Source organism: Schistocerca serialis, chromosome 3 (assembly GCF_023864345.2).
Source record: "Schistocerca serialis cubense isolate TAMUIC-IGC-003099 chromosome 3, iqSchSeri2.2, whole genome shotgun sequence".
Taxonomy (NCBI): Eukaryota; Metazoa; Arthropoda; class Insecta; order Orthoptera; family Acrididae; genus Schistocerca; species Schistocerca serialis.
This window is the reverse complement of record NC_064640.1, coordinates 106,446,286-106,461,074: the sequence shown is the minus strand read 5'-3', so window position 1 is coordinate 106,461,074 and position 14,789 is coordinate 106,446,286. Positions and strand designations below refer to the sequence as shown.

The following is a 14,789-nucleotide window of genomic DNA, read 5'->3' as shown; positions in this document are numbered from 1 at the left end:
AGCATATTTATTTGCATTTCTTATAAAAGCATCTCTAAATACCAGGCCATCATTCCATTACTTCAGAAGTGTTAATTAACAGCAGAATAATAAACAACTGCTAAACGAAATGCCTGATGGAACACTTTGGAGAACTTCGGGTCATGCCTAACTTGAATGGCGGGCGATGTGGTCTGGCTGTCACATCAGAGGTCGATCAGCAGTTGAGGAGGACAGACATGTTCTCTGCTACGATCGGTATTGGTTAAGAAATCAATTAGAAATCTCTGGTTTCAGGACACTTAAATGATAACTAGTTTGATAGTAATTACGCAGTTCACTATTTTGTTTACTCTCTGTGAAAGTGTGAAGAATGGAAGTTATTTGTGATTCATAAAGTGGACCATAATTGTGCACTCAGGAGCAGCATCTAGGCTTAGCTACGTTAGTGCCAGTGTTTTCATCTGCGGCAGCAGCATGTCAGTAGTATATTTCCTGCGAGTACTGGAATAGGGAATGATGTCCTGCAATAGTATGTGTGTTCTTATCAAGGCACATGTGGAGATGGGCTCCATCTAATGGATGATAATGCCTGCCCACATGGGTTTGATTTTGTAGATGAGAACCAAAAATATGAAGACTTCACGCACCTTGGTTGACTAACACAATATCCAATACTGAACGTGCATGGAGTGCTCTAGGATAACAGACTGCTGCCTCAATATCGCCATGGAGCATTGGTGACCTATAAAAGGTACTTGTCCACTAATGGGAAACATTACCACAAGCAGTCCTGGTGAGACTAATCAACAGTACTGACATTCTGTATATTATGGCAGAGGGAAACCACGCACAGTATTTGTCATCTGTGTATCCATATCACTGACACCCTACATCATGTAGCCAGGGTACCTTTCACTCCACAGATTATTATAGCGTTTCATAGACTCTAAAGGTTTCTTATCCTACAGATATGAGTTTATGAGCTGAAAGAGTATGAACTTTACTCATTATGTTAGTTTATTTTGTGTCATGCACATTTTATTGTGAACAGAACACGTATCCCAAAAGATTATGTCATCAGACAACGATGACAATATGCAAAATAAGTTAGTTAATTTCTTATTATGTCCAATGAAGGCACTTATTCAGTAGGCAACCTAAATATAAAGCATCAATGAAGTGACTCAGGCTGTTACACAGCTAGTTTAATTCACAGATTAATCAGCTGCACGTAACGGATTCATGAAAGTTTTGATACAGAGCTTCTTTGGGGCTGCAAGACAATTACCGTACACAAATCAGTACAACAACAGCTTCTGTACCAACACTTTGACACTGCTCTCACTGTCTTTATTTCTGATATGGTATAAAATGAACTATACTGTATTAATTCTTCATTCACTTAGTCATTTACAAATTAGTAATATGGCTAATGTGGTAATGTCATTAGTCAAGATCACAGACCTGCTGGTATTGGTAATTATCAATAAATCAGTTGCATGGAAGTAGAGTTAAATATAAATAAAGCGCTTTTGGAAGTTGATCTACAAAACTAAGCAGGTACTTCTGATAGCTCAGTTACTTAAAAAAAAAAAATAATAAAAAATAAATGAAAGAAACACTTACCTTGCAGCGACTATGTTACTGGCATTAAGATCAACAATTTCTTCAAATCCTATTGCAAATATATCAATAGGGCGGTCAGCTGAAGAATTGTTCATTACGTCAACCAGAGCTAGACAATAAAGAAAGGAAGTTGAACATAACCGATAAGGAGCAAAATTATGAAGGGTCAAAATTAGATTCTTTCTATTTCTATAACTAAAAACTGGTAAAAGAGATTTCATTTTTCAATGTCTACTCTACAGTTAATGTCAATTTTTTCCCCTCCTGAAAATGAATGAATTAGTTCAAATCAACTATTACACAGAGTATGATACAGGGGAAAAAAATCCAGTTAATTTGTTCAGCTTCCAAAATATACATCTTTGAAAATGTGATTCAATTCAGAGTGAACGATCTTACATACTTCTACAATCATACTCTGCAAACCAATGGAAAGTGTATGGCAGACAACACTTCCCACTGTACCAATTATTAGGGCCTCTTCCCATTCCACTCAAGTATGGAGCAAGAGAAAATAGCTGTCTAGATGTCTCTGTTAGTGCTGTAATTAATCTAATCTTGTCCTCACGATTCCTATGGAAGTGAAATGTAGGTGGCTGTTGTATATTCCTTGAGCCACCATAAAAAGCCAGTTCTAGAAAACTTTCTAAGTAGGCTTGCTTGGAAACTTTGTGTGCATCGTGAAGTTTTTTCCAGTTCAGTTTCTTCAGCACTTCTGTGACACTTTCCCAGGGGTTAAACAAACATGTGGCCATTTCTGCTATCCTTTGCTGTATACATTCATCCCTTGATAATCATATTTGGTACAGGTCCAATACACTTTAATGATACCCTAGAATGTATCGCACAGGTGATTTGTGAGCAAACTCCTTTGTAGACAAATTGCATTTCCTTTGTATTCTACCAATAAACTGAATTATGCCACCTGCTTTACCTACGACCGAACCTATGTGATACTTCCACTTCCTACTGTTACAAAGTACAAAGTGTTACACACAGATAGCTGTATGAGTTGACCAATTCCAGCTGTGACTCACTGATACTATAGCCATAAGGTACTAGGTTTTTCCCATTTTGTGAAGTACAAACTTTTAAATTTTTGAGCGTTTGAAGCAAGTTGGTGATTTCTGCACCACTTTGAAATACTATCAAGATCTGACTAAATATTTGTGCAGCCTTTTTAGACAACACATTATTATAGATAACTGCGCCATCTCAAAAAATTCTTGGGTTACTGTTAATATTGTCTGCAAGGTCATTAACATGCAACATGAACAGCAAGAGTCTAAACACACTTCCATAGGGCACACTAGAAGTTACTTCTACATCTGTTGATGACTCTCCATCCAAGGTAATTTGCTGCATCCTCCCTATCAAAAATTTCTCAATCCAGTCACAAATCTCTCTAGATACCCCATACACATGATCATACTTTTGATAATAACACTTTTCTGAAATCAAGAAATACCATACTTGACAGCATTGATCCATGGCTGTCAATATGTCAAGTGATAAAAGTGAGAGTTGCATTTAATCTTCTTTATAGTACTGTAGCAAAAATACATAAATACGCATAAAACAGAGCCCTTTGCTGTATATTGTGCTCATATTGCACTTTTTCCCATTTCTGCTATTCAGCAAGGACTTTTCAGGGAGAACAGGAAAATTTAGTGTTTTACTGAGTATAGCCCTAGTGAATGTGATATGTTCTACAGGCAGATGAAATGAAAAGAAAATGTATATAATTTCCTGCAATAATTCAGATGTAAGCTGACCAGTGATGAGAGCAACATTCTTTTGTCTAAATTGTTATTCTAAACAAATCTGTTCCTTTTGCCATTTACAAAACAATAGTCTAAGCCCAAACCATGAAAACAACTCCAGACCATTATCTGCCTCCACCATATTTCACCACTGCCATACCACTTGTATCAAATAATGGTCTCCAGGTATATACTAGGTTCCTAGTTTCCCTTCTGAGTCATATTTGATGTACCTTGTCTCATTATGCCATAAAAATCTTCACTGCTACACAGGTCAATGAAAGTGTTAACAAATACTGGGCCATATAAAATGAAAATGTAATGGCTAACACTTCTATGTTTCAATATCATAACTACAAAATTGTGCTATATTTTCAACTGACAGTCAATATAGTTTCCATCACTTATTATGAACAGGACAGATTGCTACTCACCATGTAAAGGAGATGTTGAGTCACAGACAGTCACAACATGAGGATTGCTAAACATGTGAGTTTTCAGGCAATAGGTCTTCTTCTGAAGTAAATGACACACACACACACACACACACACACACACACACACACACACACACACACAAGACCAACTCAGACTCACATGACCACTGTCTCTGGCCACTGCGGCCAGACTGCAAGCAACTGTGCATGAAAGGAGTAGAAATCTGGGTGGTGGGGTGGTAAGGAGGAGGCTGGGGCAGGGAGGGGGAGGGATAACAGAGCAGAGGTGGGGGAACAGTAAAGTGCTTCTTGTGGGAGTATGCAGGAAGATGGGGAAGGGGGAGGAGGGTAGTGTAGCTAGATGAAGTCAGGAGGTTAGACGACAGGGGGAGAGGAAAAGGAGAGAAGTTGTTGAGGAAAGGAAAAAATGAGACGAGGAGAGGGGGTGGGGAAGGGATGGGGAGGGAGAGGGAGGGGAGGGGAAGGGACGGGGAGGGGGAGTGAGAGGAGGAGGGGGAGTGAGAGGGGGAGGGGGAGTGAGAGGGGGAGGGGGAGTGAGAGGGGGAGTGAGAGGGGGAGGGGGAGTGAGAGGGAGAGGGGGAGGGGGAGTGAGAGGGGGAGGGGGAGTGAGAGGGGGAGGGGTAGTGAGAGGGGAGGGGAGGGGGAGTGAGAGGGGAGGGGGAGGGGAGTGAGAGGGGGAGTGAGAGGGGGAGGGGCAGGGAGGATGAGGGATGGGGAGGGAGAGGGAGGACAAGAGAGGGGGAGGGAAGGGGGAGGGGGAGGAAGGGGGAGGGGGAGGAAGGGGGAGGGGGAGGAAGGGGGAGGGGGAGGGGGGAGAAAGGGGGAGGGGGAGAAGGGGGAGGGGGGAGAAAGGGGGAGGGGGAGAAAGGGGGACGGGGAGAAAGGGGGACGGGGAGAAAGGGGGACGGGGAGAAAGGGGGACGGGGAGAAAGGGGGACGGGGAGAAAGGGGGGACGGGGAGAAAGGGGGACGGGGAGAAAGGGGGACGGGGAGAAAGGGGGACGGGGAGAAAGGGGGACGGGGGAGAAAGGGGGACGGGGAGAAAGGGGGACGGGGAGAAAGGGGGACGGGGAGAAAGGGGGACGGGGAGAAAGGGGGACGGGGAGAAAGGGGGACGGGGAGAAAGGGGGACGGGGAGAAAGGGGGACGGGGAGAAAGGGGGACGGGGAGAAAGGGGGACGGGGAGAAAGGGGGACGGGGAGAAAGGGGGACGGGGAGAAAGGGGGAGGGAGATGAAGGGGGAGGGAGATGAAGGGGGAGGGAGATGAAGGGGGAGGGAGATGAAGGGGGAGGGAGATGAAGGGGGAGGGAGAGGAAGGGGGAGGGAGAGGAAGGGGGAGGGAGAGGAAGGGGGAGGGAGAGGAAGGGGGAGGGCAAGGGATGGGGAGGGCAAGGGATGGGGAGGGGGAGGGAGAGGGAGGGGGAGGGGGAGGGAGGGGGAGGGGGAGGGAGAGGGAGGGGGAGGGAGAGGGAGGGAGATGGAAGGGGAGGGAGAGGGAGGGAGATGGAAGGGGAGGGAGAGGGAGGGAGATGGAAGGGGAGGGGGAGGGGAGGGGAGGGGGAGGGGGAGGAAGAGGGAGGAAGAGGTAGGGGGAGGAAGAGGTAGGGGGAGGAAGAGGTAGGGGGAGGAAGAGGTAGGGGGAGGAAGAGGTAGGGGGAGGAAGAGGTAGGGGGAGGAAGAGGTAGGGGGAGGAAGAGGTAGGGGGAGGAAGAGGTAGGGGGAGGAAGAGGTAGGGGGAGGAAGAGGTAGGGGGAGGAAGAGGTAGGGGGAGGAAGAGGTAGGGGGAGGAAGAGGTAGGGGGAGGAAGAGGTAGGGGAGGGGAAGAGGTAGGGGAGGGGAAGAGGTAGGGAGATGGAGGGGGAATGGGAGAGGGAGACTAGTGGGTGCATTTAATGGAATAGAAGGCTGTATAGTGCTAGAGTGGTAACAGGGAAGGGAATAGGTGGATGGACAGGGACTAATGAAGGTTGAGACCAGGGAGGTTACAGGAATGTTGGACATATTGCAGGGAGAGTTCTCACCTGTGCAATTCAGAAAAGCTGATGGTAGGAAGGGTCCAGATGATGCCAGCTGTGAAGCAGTTATTGAAATGAAGAACTTTGTGTTGGGTAGGCATGTTCAGCAACTGGGTTGTTCATCTGTCTCCTTGTGACTCAATACCACCCACGACAGGAGCAACTGAATCACATTCTCCACCAGGGTTTCAACTATCTCTCATAGTGCCACGAAGTGAGGAATATCCTACCTGCTATCCTTCCCACCCCTCCTACAGTGGTATTTTGCCACCCATTGAACTTACAAGACATCCTTGTCCATCCCTACTCCACCCCTGTTCCAAACCTCTAGCCTCATATCCCTGCAATAGACCTAGGTGCAAGACTTGTCCCATACATCCACCCATTACCATCTACTCCAGTGTGGTCAGGTCGCAAGCATCATCTATCCTGTCAAAGGCAGGGAATCCTTTGAAAGCAGCTATGTGCTCTACAAGCCAGTCTGCAACCACTGTGTTGCATTCTACACAGGCATAACAACCAACAAGATGTCTGTCTGCAAGAATGGCCACTGAGAAACTATGGTCAAGAGACAGCTGGATCACCCAGTTGCTGAGTGCACTACTCAGCACAATGTTCTTCTCTTCAATGACTGCTTCACAGACTGTGTCATCTGGATTCTTCCTACCAACACCAGCTTTTCTGAATTGCACAGGTGGGAAATCTTTCTGCAATATATTCTACATTCCTGTAACCCCCTTGGCCTCAGCCTTTATTAGTCCTGTCCTTCATTCATCTATCCCCTTCCCTGCTCCCACTCTAGCAATACACCATGCTGCCACTCTAGCACTACACAGCCTTTTATACCAGCAACACACCCACTAGTCTCTCTACCCCACCCCACTTTTCTTTCTGTTCCTCTATTTCTCTCCCCCCCCCCCCCCCCCCCACTAGCGCCACCTAGCCTCCTGACTGCACTAAGCTGCACTACTCTTCTTCCCACATCCCTGCATACTCCCACAAGCAGCACTTTACTGTTCCCCACCCCTACCCTGCTATACTTCTCCTTCCTCATGCCAGCCTCCTCCTTATCCACACCACACTTATTGCTTGCCCGTCATGTGTAGTTGCTCACAGTCTGGCCTCAGTGTCCAGTGACAGTGGCCATGTATGCGTGAGTTGTGCTTGCGAATTTTAACTGTGTTTTTTGTTTGCCTGTCCGCAACTCATCATCTCCTCCATGTGGTGAGTAGCAATCTATCATTTTCATAATACTGTCATTATTTCATACTGGATTTTCCATTGTTTGATTTTTCCATACATGTATGTTTCGTTCATGATCAGAGAGCTCCCTATTTCTTCTCACATTGCCACAAGCAGCCTAAAAAACACTGTTCCTTTAAAATTTGTCTCCTCTCCTCCCGGCATAGCTCCTACTTCTGAAAGAGTCAGAAGCACCCTCCGTTTTGCAATAGCACCCAGACCTTAAATACCTCTACAGCTTTCTCCACAAGATCTATGACTTTCTCAAGTCAATCCCTGAAACAAGAACACCTCTCCCTCCCGTATCTTACCTATTGTCATCTTCCATCACCTTCCCAAAATTTGGAACATCCTTGTCAAACTATATGACCCCTGTTCTACCTACTTTGTGCACCCACCCACTGATACATACTTCAGCCCTATTGCAGGTAGATCAACATGTGAAATGACCCACATTATTTATGAACTGACATTGTAACTGATTGGCACTTAAAAAATTGGCTACCTCCAGGCTGGCAGCAGATCAAATGAATAAACATAGCAGAACTGTTTGCATTGGCAATTTCCAGTACCCAGTTGCTGAACCTGCTCTACAGAAAGACTCAAGACACTTACATGGCTGCTACACCCCACCAGCCATTTGGACCTGGAGATGGGAACTTGCTCTACAACATATCATCACATTAGTACACGAACTAGAAAACTCGAATTTTTGCACTTTTGAGTTATGTAAATGGCTCTCGCCTACTTGATGTGTTCAATTTAATGCTACAACTGGATATATCTCAGAATTTACCATTGGGACACATTAATTTCAATAAATAGGTACGTATTAAACAAGAGAGTATTTCTGTGCTATGAGTTACCCAGATGTGCTGCAATAAGTTCAGTGGACAAAAAATTAAGTCACCTCGAGACAAATCATTACAAGCATCATTTCATACCATGTAGTTTCACACCTGGACTTGATAACCACCTGGATTCAGTTAAGAAGTGAGTCCAGAAGGTTGTGCAGCTACATCACATCCAAGTTAACCCACTCGCCGAGGGCTTGATCGTGTAATTCCACCAAACTGCTAGGATGCTGATGTCGGCACTTTACCCACTGTTCCAATGTGTACCACAAATTTTCTATGGGGTTCAAGTATGATGATTTTGCAAGTCAATCAATAAGTAACAGGACGGGGAAGTGTTCAGAAAACCTGTCCTGTCACATATTCTCCCAGCCCAATGAACTCTGCTGTTGTTGTCTTGAAAAAAATAGGAATATCACATACTATCATGCAAATGTAGACTGAAACGCAAAACCCGCTCATTCAGAATGTCTAAATAAATATGCTGGTTCATGCCAGTGCTCAGTTCAGTGATCGGGCCCAATTCATGATAAGAAACACACCACCAAAACGTCACAGACCCATCTACAGCTTGAACTTGACCTTTGACACATTCAGGATGAAATGCTTCATTTGGCCTCCAGTTCACTCATCAATGTGCATCATTTGAATGTAGGCAAAAATGTGATTCATCAGACCACATTAAGTTGTGTCAATCAAATACTCTCCATGTCTGATGAACTCCAGCCCACTGAAGATGCGCAGCTTTATGTGTGGAAGCAATGGCCTCTTGTGAGGTGACTGGCTCCAAATGTTTCATTGCATGCAGTTCCCGTCAGAATGTTCTCCTGCTTCATTCACTGCCTGCAGCAATTCCTGTAATGTTCGGAAGTGATTTTGATTCACAAGCCTTGAAATGCATTTTGGCTCCCTCTCAGTCAGGTTCTTTTTCTGACCACAATTCTTACATCATGTTTCATGGCCATGTGTGTTACACCACTGCTTGTAGACACAAATAGTCCGTCAGGAAATGCCAACAAATCCAGCACCTTCACACACCATATAGCCATGGGCATAGCCAAACACGATTGCTCCTTTTGCACTCTTGTCATGTCCTTACATTTATCCTTGTTTATTTGCAATGTCCGCTTGAAACATACATGTCTAACTGATCACAACTTCCTTATGCTCACACAGAGGCAGTGCACATGAGGTTGAACACACAACTCGACTGCTGTGCCATTTATTCAGGCTTAAAAATTCAGCTATGTGTGCACATTGGGTACACAAATGTTTTGTCCGGTGAACTTATGAACTGCCAATGATGAGATAACTATAATGCTAGAAGTATGTATCTAGAGTTACATTGGCATAATACTTAACCAGCATACAATGTTGGTATATTTCTGTAGCCTGAGCATCAATAATATTATCTACATTGTCAAAAATGTTTGATGAACATTTTTTTTCCCATTCTTTACATGTTAGTCAAGTTTATGTTGTAGTGAAGAAATTAGGTGTGTATGTTAGATTTCAGAACTCTATTATAGTTTTGTTATTTATGAGTTCCAGAGGGGGGGGGGGGGGGATGATGGAAGCTGTTCTATGGAATTTAGAGTCTAATCCTGATATGTATTACAATATTCTCCTAAAGTACCATAGTTTTGAAATCCTACTGCAATGCTTTATTCCTCTTACCTGTTTTGTTAATTTCCTTAGAGACATTTAAGTGGTAACATTAAATATTATCTTCTTTAATTTTTTTTTTTTTTTGTATGTTTGTTAAGCTGAATAGTAAGAAATGTTTCAAATATAAAATAGACAATATACTAAAACATGTTTCAGTTGTTCTGTAGGTGGCACTGGTTCTTTGCGTGTCCTGAGGGTAAAACCATCAGAATCAGCCACTTTGCCTTCTACTTTGCTTGCCAGTGGCAACACTTGTAATTCAGTTTCTCCATCTGATACCCCCTCTGCTATTTTGGAATATCAACCATCATCTGATGATGAATCAGATGAAGAGTCACAAAGAAGAGCAAGTGCTTTTATTTCAAGTACTAAAAGCCAGTTAATGTTAACAAAGTAGATCACGAGACATGGAAAAAGCAACTGAAGATGACATTACTGTGTGCAGCCCTTAAAAGGACAGAATTTAGAATGCATGGAAGAAACTAATTCAAGAACAAGCAACACTAGGAAAAAATTAAAATATCCAGAACAGTGGGCAAACAATGTTTCCTAATTCATACAATAGTGCAGAGAATTCTACATTTCATTCAGGAAAATGCCCGATCCATGAGTATGCATGAAAGATCCATGTAGAAGAAGGTGTTATAAAATGTTTACACATTCACAAAGGCTAAACATTTTTGAAAGATGATATAAATTAGAGGTGTATGAGAGAAAAGAGATTTTTACTCACAGCAGCATAGACAAGATCATTAAAATGACTAGCACATGAGTGAATTCAAAAAAAAATTTCACCCTTGCCACAAGTAACAGAACAAATCTGAGTTTATAACAACATGTTTCTGAATGAATAATGGTGATGTGGATATGGCAAAGGAGAAAAGAGCATCCAAAACCACAAGTGAAGAAATGGACAGTTTGAGGACTCACTTTGCAGTTGTTGAACATCAATATTGCCACTTTGGGACAAATAAAAAATTTCTATGTCCATCACTTGATATTACATTTACAAACTTCCTGCACAAAAACCTACCACATTATGGAGCTCCAGAAGGACAAGGACGTAACTCATCATCTGAAGATTAGAAGAATGACTTTCGACGACAATCTCCCCCCCCCCCCCCCCCCACCCCCCACCCCACCCCCAAATTTTGTGGCATGTTTGAAGATGTAAAAGTGAAGGAATAACAGAGCATTTTCCGATTTTCTGAAGATTTGATATTACAAGGTATGATTAAAGCAATTCTTGTATATTTCAATGTTATTACATATTCCCTTGCAAATCTACATCTACATCTATATCCATACTCCACAAGCCACCTGACGGTGTGTGGCGTAGGGTACCTTCAGTATCTCTATCGGTTCTCGTATTGTTGGTGGAAAGAAAGATTGTCGGTAAGCCTCTGTGTGGGCTCTAATCTCTCTGATTTTATCCTTATGGTCTCTTCGTGAGATATACATAGGAGGGAGCGATATACTGCTTGACTACTCGGTGAAGGTATGTTCTCGAAACTTCGACAAAAGCCCGAACCAAGCTAGTGAGTGTCTCTCTTGCAGAGTCCTCCACTGGAGTTTATCTATCATCTCTGTAACGCTCTCGCAATTACTAAATGATCCTGTAACGAAGCACGCTGCTCTCTGTTGGATCTTCTCTATCTCTTCTGTCAACCCTATCTGGTACGGATCCCACACTGATTAGCATTATTCAAGCAGCAGGCGAACAAGTGTACTGTAACCTACTTCCATTGTTTTCGGACTGCATTTCCTTAGGATTCTTCCAATGAATCTCAGTCTGGCATCTGCTTTACCGACAATTAATTTTATATGGCCATTCCATTTTAAATCACTCCTAATATGCCTACTCCCAGATAATTTATGAAATAAACTGCTTCCAGTTGTTGTCCTGCTGTATTGTAGCTAAATGATAAAGGACCTTTCTTTCTATGTCCTTGCAGCACATTACTCTTGTCTACATTGACACTCAATCGCCATTCCCTGCACCATGCATCAACTCGTTGCAGATCCTCTTCCATTTCACTACAATTTTCCATTGTCACAGCCTCTCGATATACTACAGCATCATCCGTAAAAAGCCTCAGTGAACTTCCGACATTATCCACAAGGCCATTTATATATACTGTGAATAGCAACAGTCCTACGACACTCCCCTGCGGCACACCTGTAATCACTCTCACTTCGGAAGACTTCTCTCAATTGAGAATGACATGCTATGTTCTGTTATCTAGCAACTCTTCAATCCAATCACACAATTGGTCTGATAGTCCATATGCTCTTACTTTGTTCATTAAACGACTGTGGGGAACTGTATCGAACGCCTTACGGAAGTCAAGAAACAAGGCATCTACCTGGGAACCTGTGTCTATGGCCCTTTGAGTCTGTGGACGAATAGCGCGAGCTGGGTTTCACATGATCATCTTTTTCGAAACCCCCCTACACAGTAGATCGACGTTAGAGATATAGGTCTATGGTTCTGCACATCTGTTCAACGTCCTTTCTTGAAAACGGGGATGACCTGTGCCCTTTTCCAATCTTTTGGAATGCTACGCTCTTCAGAGACCTACCACTGCAAGAAGGGGGGCAGGTTCCTTCGCGTACTCTGTAAAATCGAACTGGTATTCCATCAGGTCCAGCAGCCTTTCCTCTTTTGAGCGATTATAATTGTTTTTCTATCCCTCTGTCATCTATTTCGATATCTACCATTTTGTCATCTGTGTGACAATCCAGAGAAGGAACTACAGTGCAGTCTTCCTCAGTGAAACAGCTTTGGAAAAAGACATTTAGTATTTCGGACTTTAGTCTGTATCCTCTGTTTCGGTACAATTTTGGTCACAGAGTGTCTGGACATTTTGTTTTGATCCACCTACCACTATGACATAAGACCAAAATTTCTTAGGATTTTCTGCCAAGTCAGAACATAGAACTTTACTTTCAAATTCGTTGAACTCCTCTCGCATAGCCCTATTCACACTACATTTTGCTTCATGTAATTTTTGTTTGTCTAAAAGGCTTTGGCTATGTTCATGTTTGCTGTGAAGTTCCCTTTGCTTCCATAGCAGTTTTTTAACTTGGTTGTTGTACCATGGTGGCTCTTTTCCATCTCTTACGATCTTGCTTGGCACATACTCATCTAATGCATATTGTACGATGGTTTTGAACTTTGTCCACTGAGCCTCAACAGTATCTGTACTTGAGATAAAACTTTTGTGTTGAGCCGTCAAGTACTCTGAAATCTGTGTTTTGTCACTTTTGCTAAACAGAAAAGTCTAATTACCTTTTTTAATATTTCTATTTACGGCTGAAATCACTGATGCTGTAACCACTTTATGATCACTGATTCCCTGTTCTGCGTTAACTGTTTCAAATAGTCCGGGTCTGTTTGTCACCAGAAGGTCTAATATGTTATCGCCACAAGTCGGTTCTCTGTTTAACTGCTCAAGGTAGTTTTCAGATAATGCACTTAAAAAAATTTACATATGTTTATGACAGTTTGCAGGTGCTTTATTTTGGAAATCACAAGTAGGTAACTCGCCATCTCATCTCGTGCAACAAGTACATAGCTATCTCTTTTTTTACTTTAAAAAACCAATTTCAAAAGGAAAATCAGAACAAACCTACCTTTTCAAACTAAATAACCACATTAGATCAGAATTATTTCAAACATGTTATGTACAGTGAAGCTTTCAAATTCTGAGAAATTTTTAAACATGTTTCTTTCAGTAACTGCTGTTCACCCCCTTTCCTGTATTGATGTTCATTAGAATTTAATTTGTTTTTATTATTTGCTTATTTATTCCCCCATCCATTTGCGCATCTGACCCTTCACCTCACATTCCTCTCCTTTCTCTTTTCACCTTTTTCTGTTTATTATTCTTTAACTGAATTAATACTTCCACATTTTATTTGCTATTTGTCTTCCTGTACATCCTTATGTTCTCTGTGCTACTTCTATCACTTCCACACTGACACAGGCACTACGTGTACTAATGTTCTACCTCTACCTTAATTTATTCATTCATCCAAGGATCACCTTAAAATGATATATGATTTGTCATCAAAATACAATGAAAATAAATGGCTGAAAAATACACATACAAACAGCTTATATATGTATGCTTTACAAGGATAGGACAGGGGATCAGCTATGGTCTTGATGAGGGAACCATCCCAGCATTTGCCTTAAATGATTTAGGAAAAGCACAGAAAACCTAAATCAGGATGGCATCAGACAAAGAAAAAACTTCATCCCCCCAAATATGAGTCCAGTGCCTTAACAACTGCACTACCTTGTTTGGTTGGTCTCATTTGTACAATGTCCTTTTATTCATACAGAATTTACTCAAGAGAAGTTGTAGTACAAAAATACATTGCTCAAAAGAATTAAAGGGTAATTTTTTTTGAAACACGGTCATTTTCCCCCATTGGGACTCACAAGTTTGAAATCTGGTTCAAAAGTGCCTACAACCTTCCTCTGTAATGGTGCAAAAGCATTGTGCCCTGTGACATCGCCTGTGGTCTGGGCCATGTTTCAAATAGCTAGTTGTCAACATATGCAAAAAAAGCCAAGCTCATAAATTCATGTGAGGTATAAAGTGAGTTAATGAGGTCATATTGGCACAAAATTTCCCCACAATTCTGTCCAATACTACCATGGACATGTCATGCTATGGTGAGATTGTCACACGTGCCTTACTAACACCTCACAGCTATTCTTGACACCTCTGCAATGGATGTCAGAATCGTGATGCCTACCATTGAAATCATGTAGTTTCCTTATGTGTGACTAAGGAAAACATTTCAGACATACTGCCACTCAAAATAAACATGAAAAGGCCTCTGGAGGTGGCATCAAGAGCATCAATGAAACCACCTCTTCCCTTGGGGCTTTTATTTACACACATTTCCCAATGAAAACAACAGTTTGCAGTGTGACGTGCAACAGAATGATATTCTTCACAGTGCCTGAGACTGCTGTGTGGCAAAGTGAACTGCGGAAGAGAAAGGTTATTGAATTTGCATTCTTTCTACCAAACTTTTACAAAACATCATACTAAGAAATGCTGTACACATTCAGTGTGAAAGTGGTTAATTATGCCATATATATATCTAATAATTTCATTTTATTTTCTTACAGAGTCTTCTTAATTCTACCTTCCCAGATA

The 14,789-nt window shown here is 42.4% G+C and overlaps 1 protein-coding gene across 1 annotated transcript in view; it reads right to left on the bottom strand.

The window, feature by feature from the left end:
- The window catches only part of LOC126469783 (synaptojanin-1), a 132,287-nt gene that overhangs the window by 32,478 nt on the left and 85,020 nt on the right, over nt 1–14,789 (bottom strand). Inside the window, exon 12 of the mRNA XM_050097025.1 lies at nt 1,609–1,717. Within this exon, the coding sequence (XP_049952982.1) occupies nt 1,609–1,717 (109 nt within the window). The remainder of the gene's footprint in view (nt 1–1,608; nt 1,718–14,789) is intronic.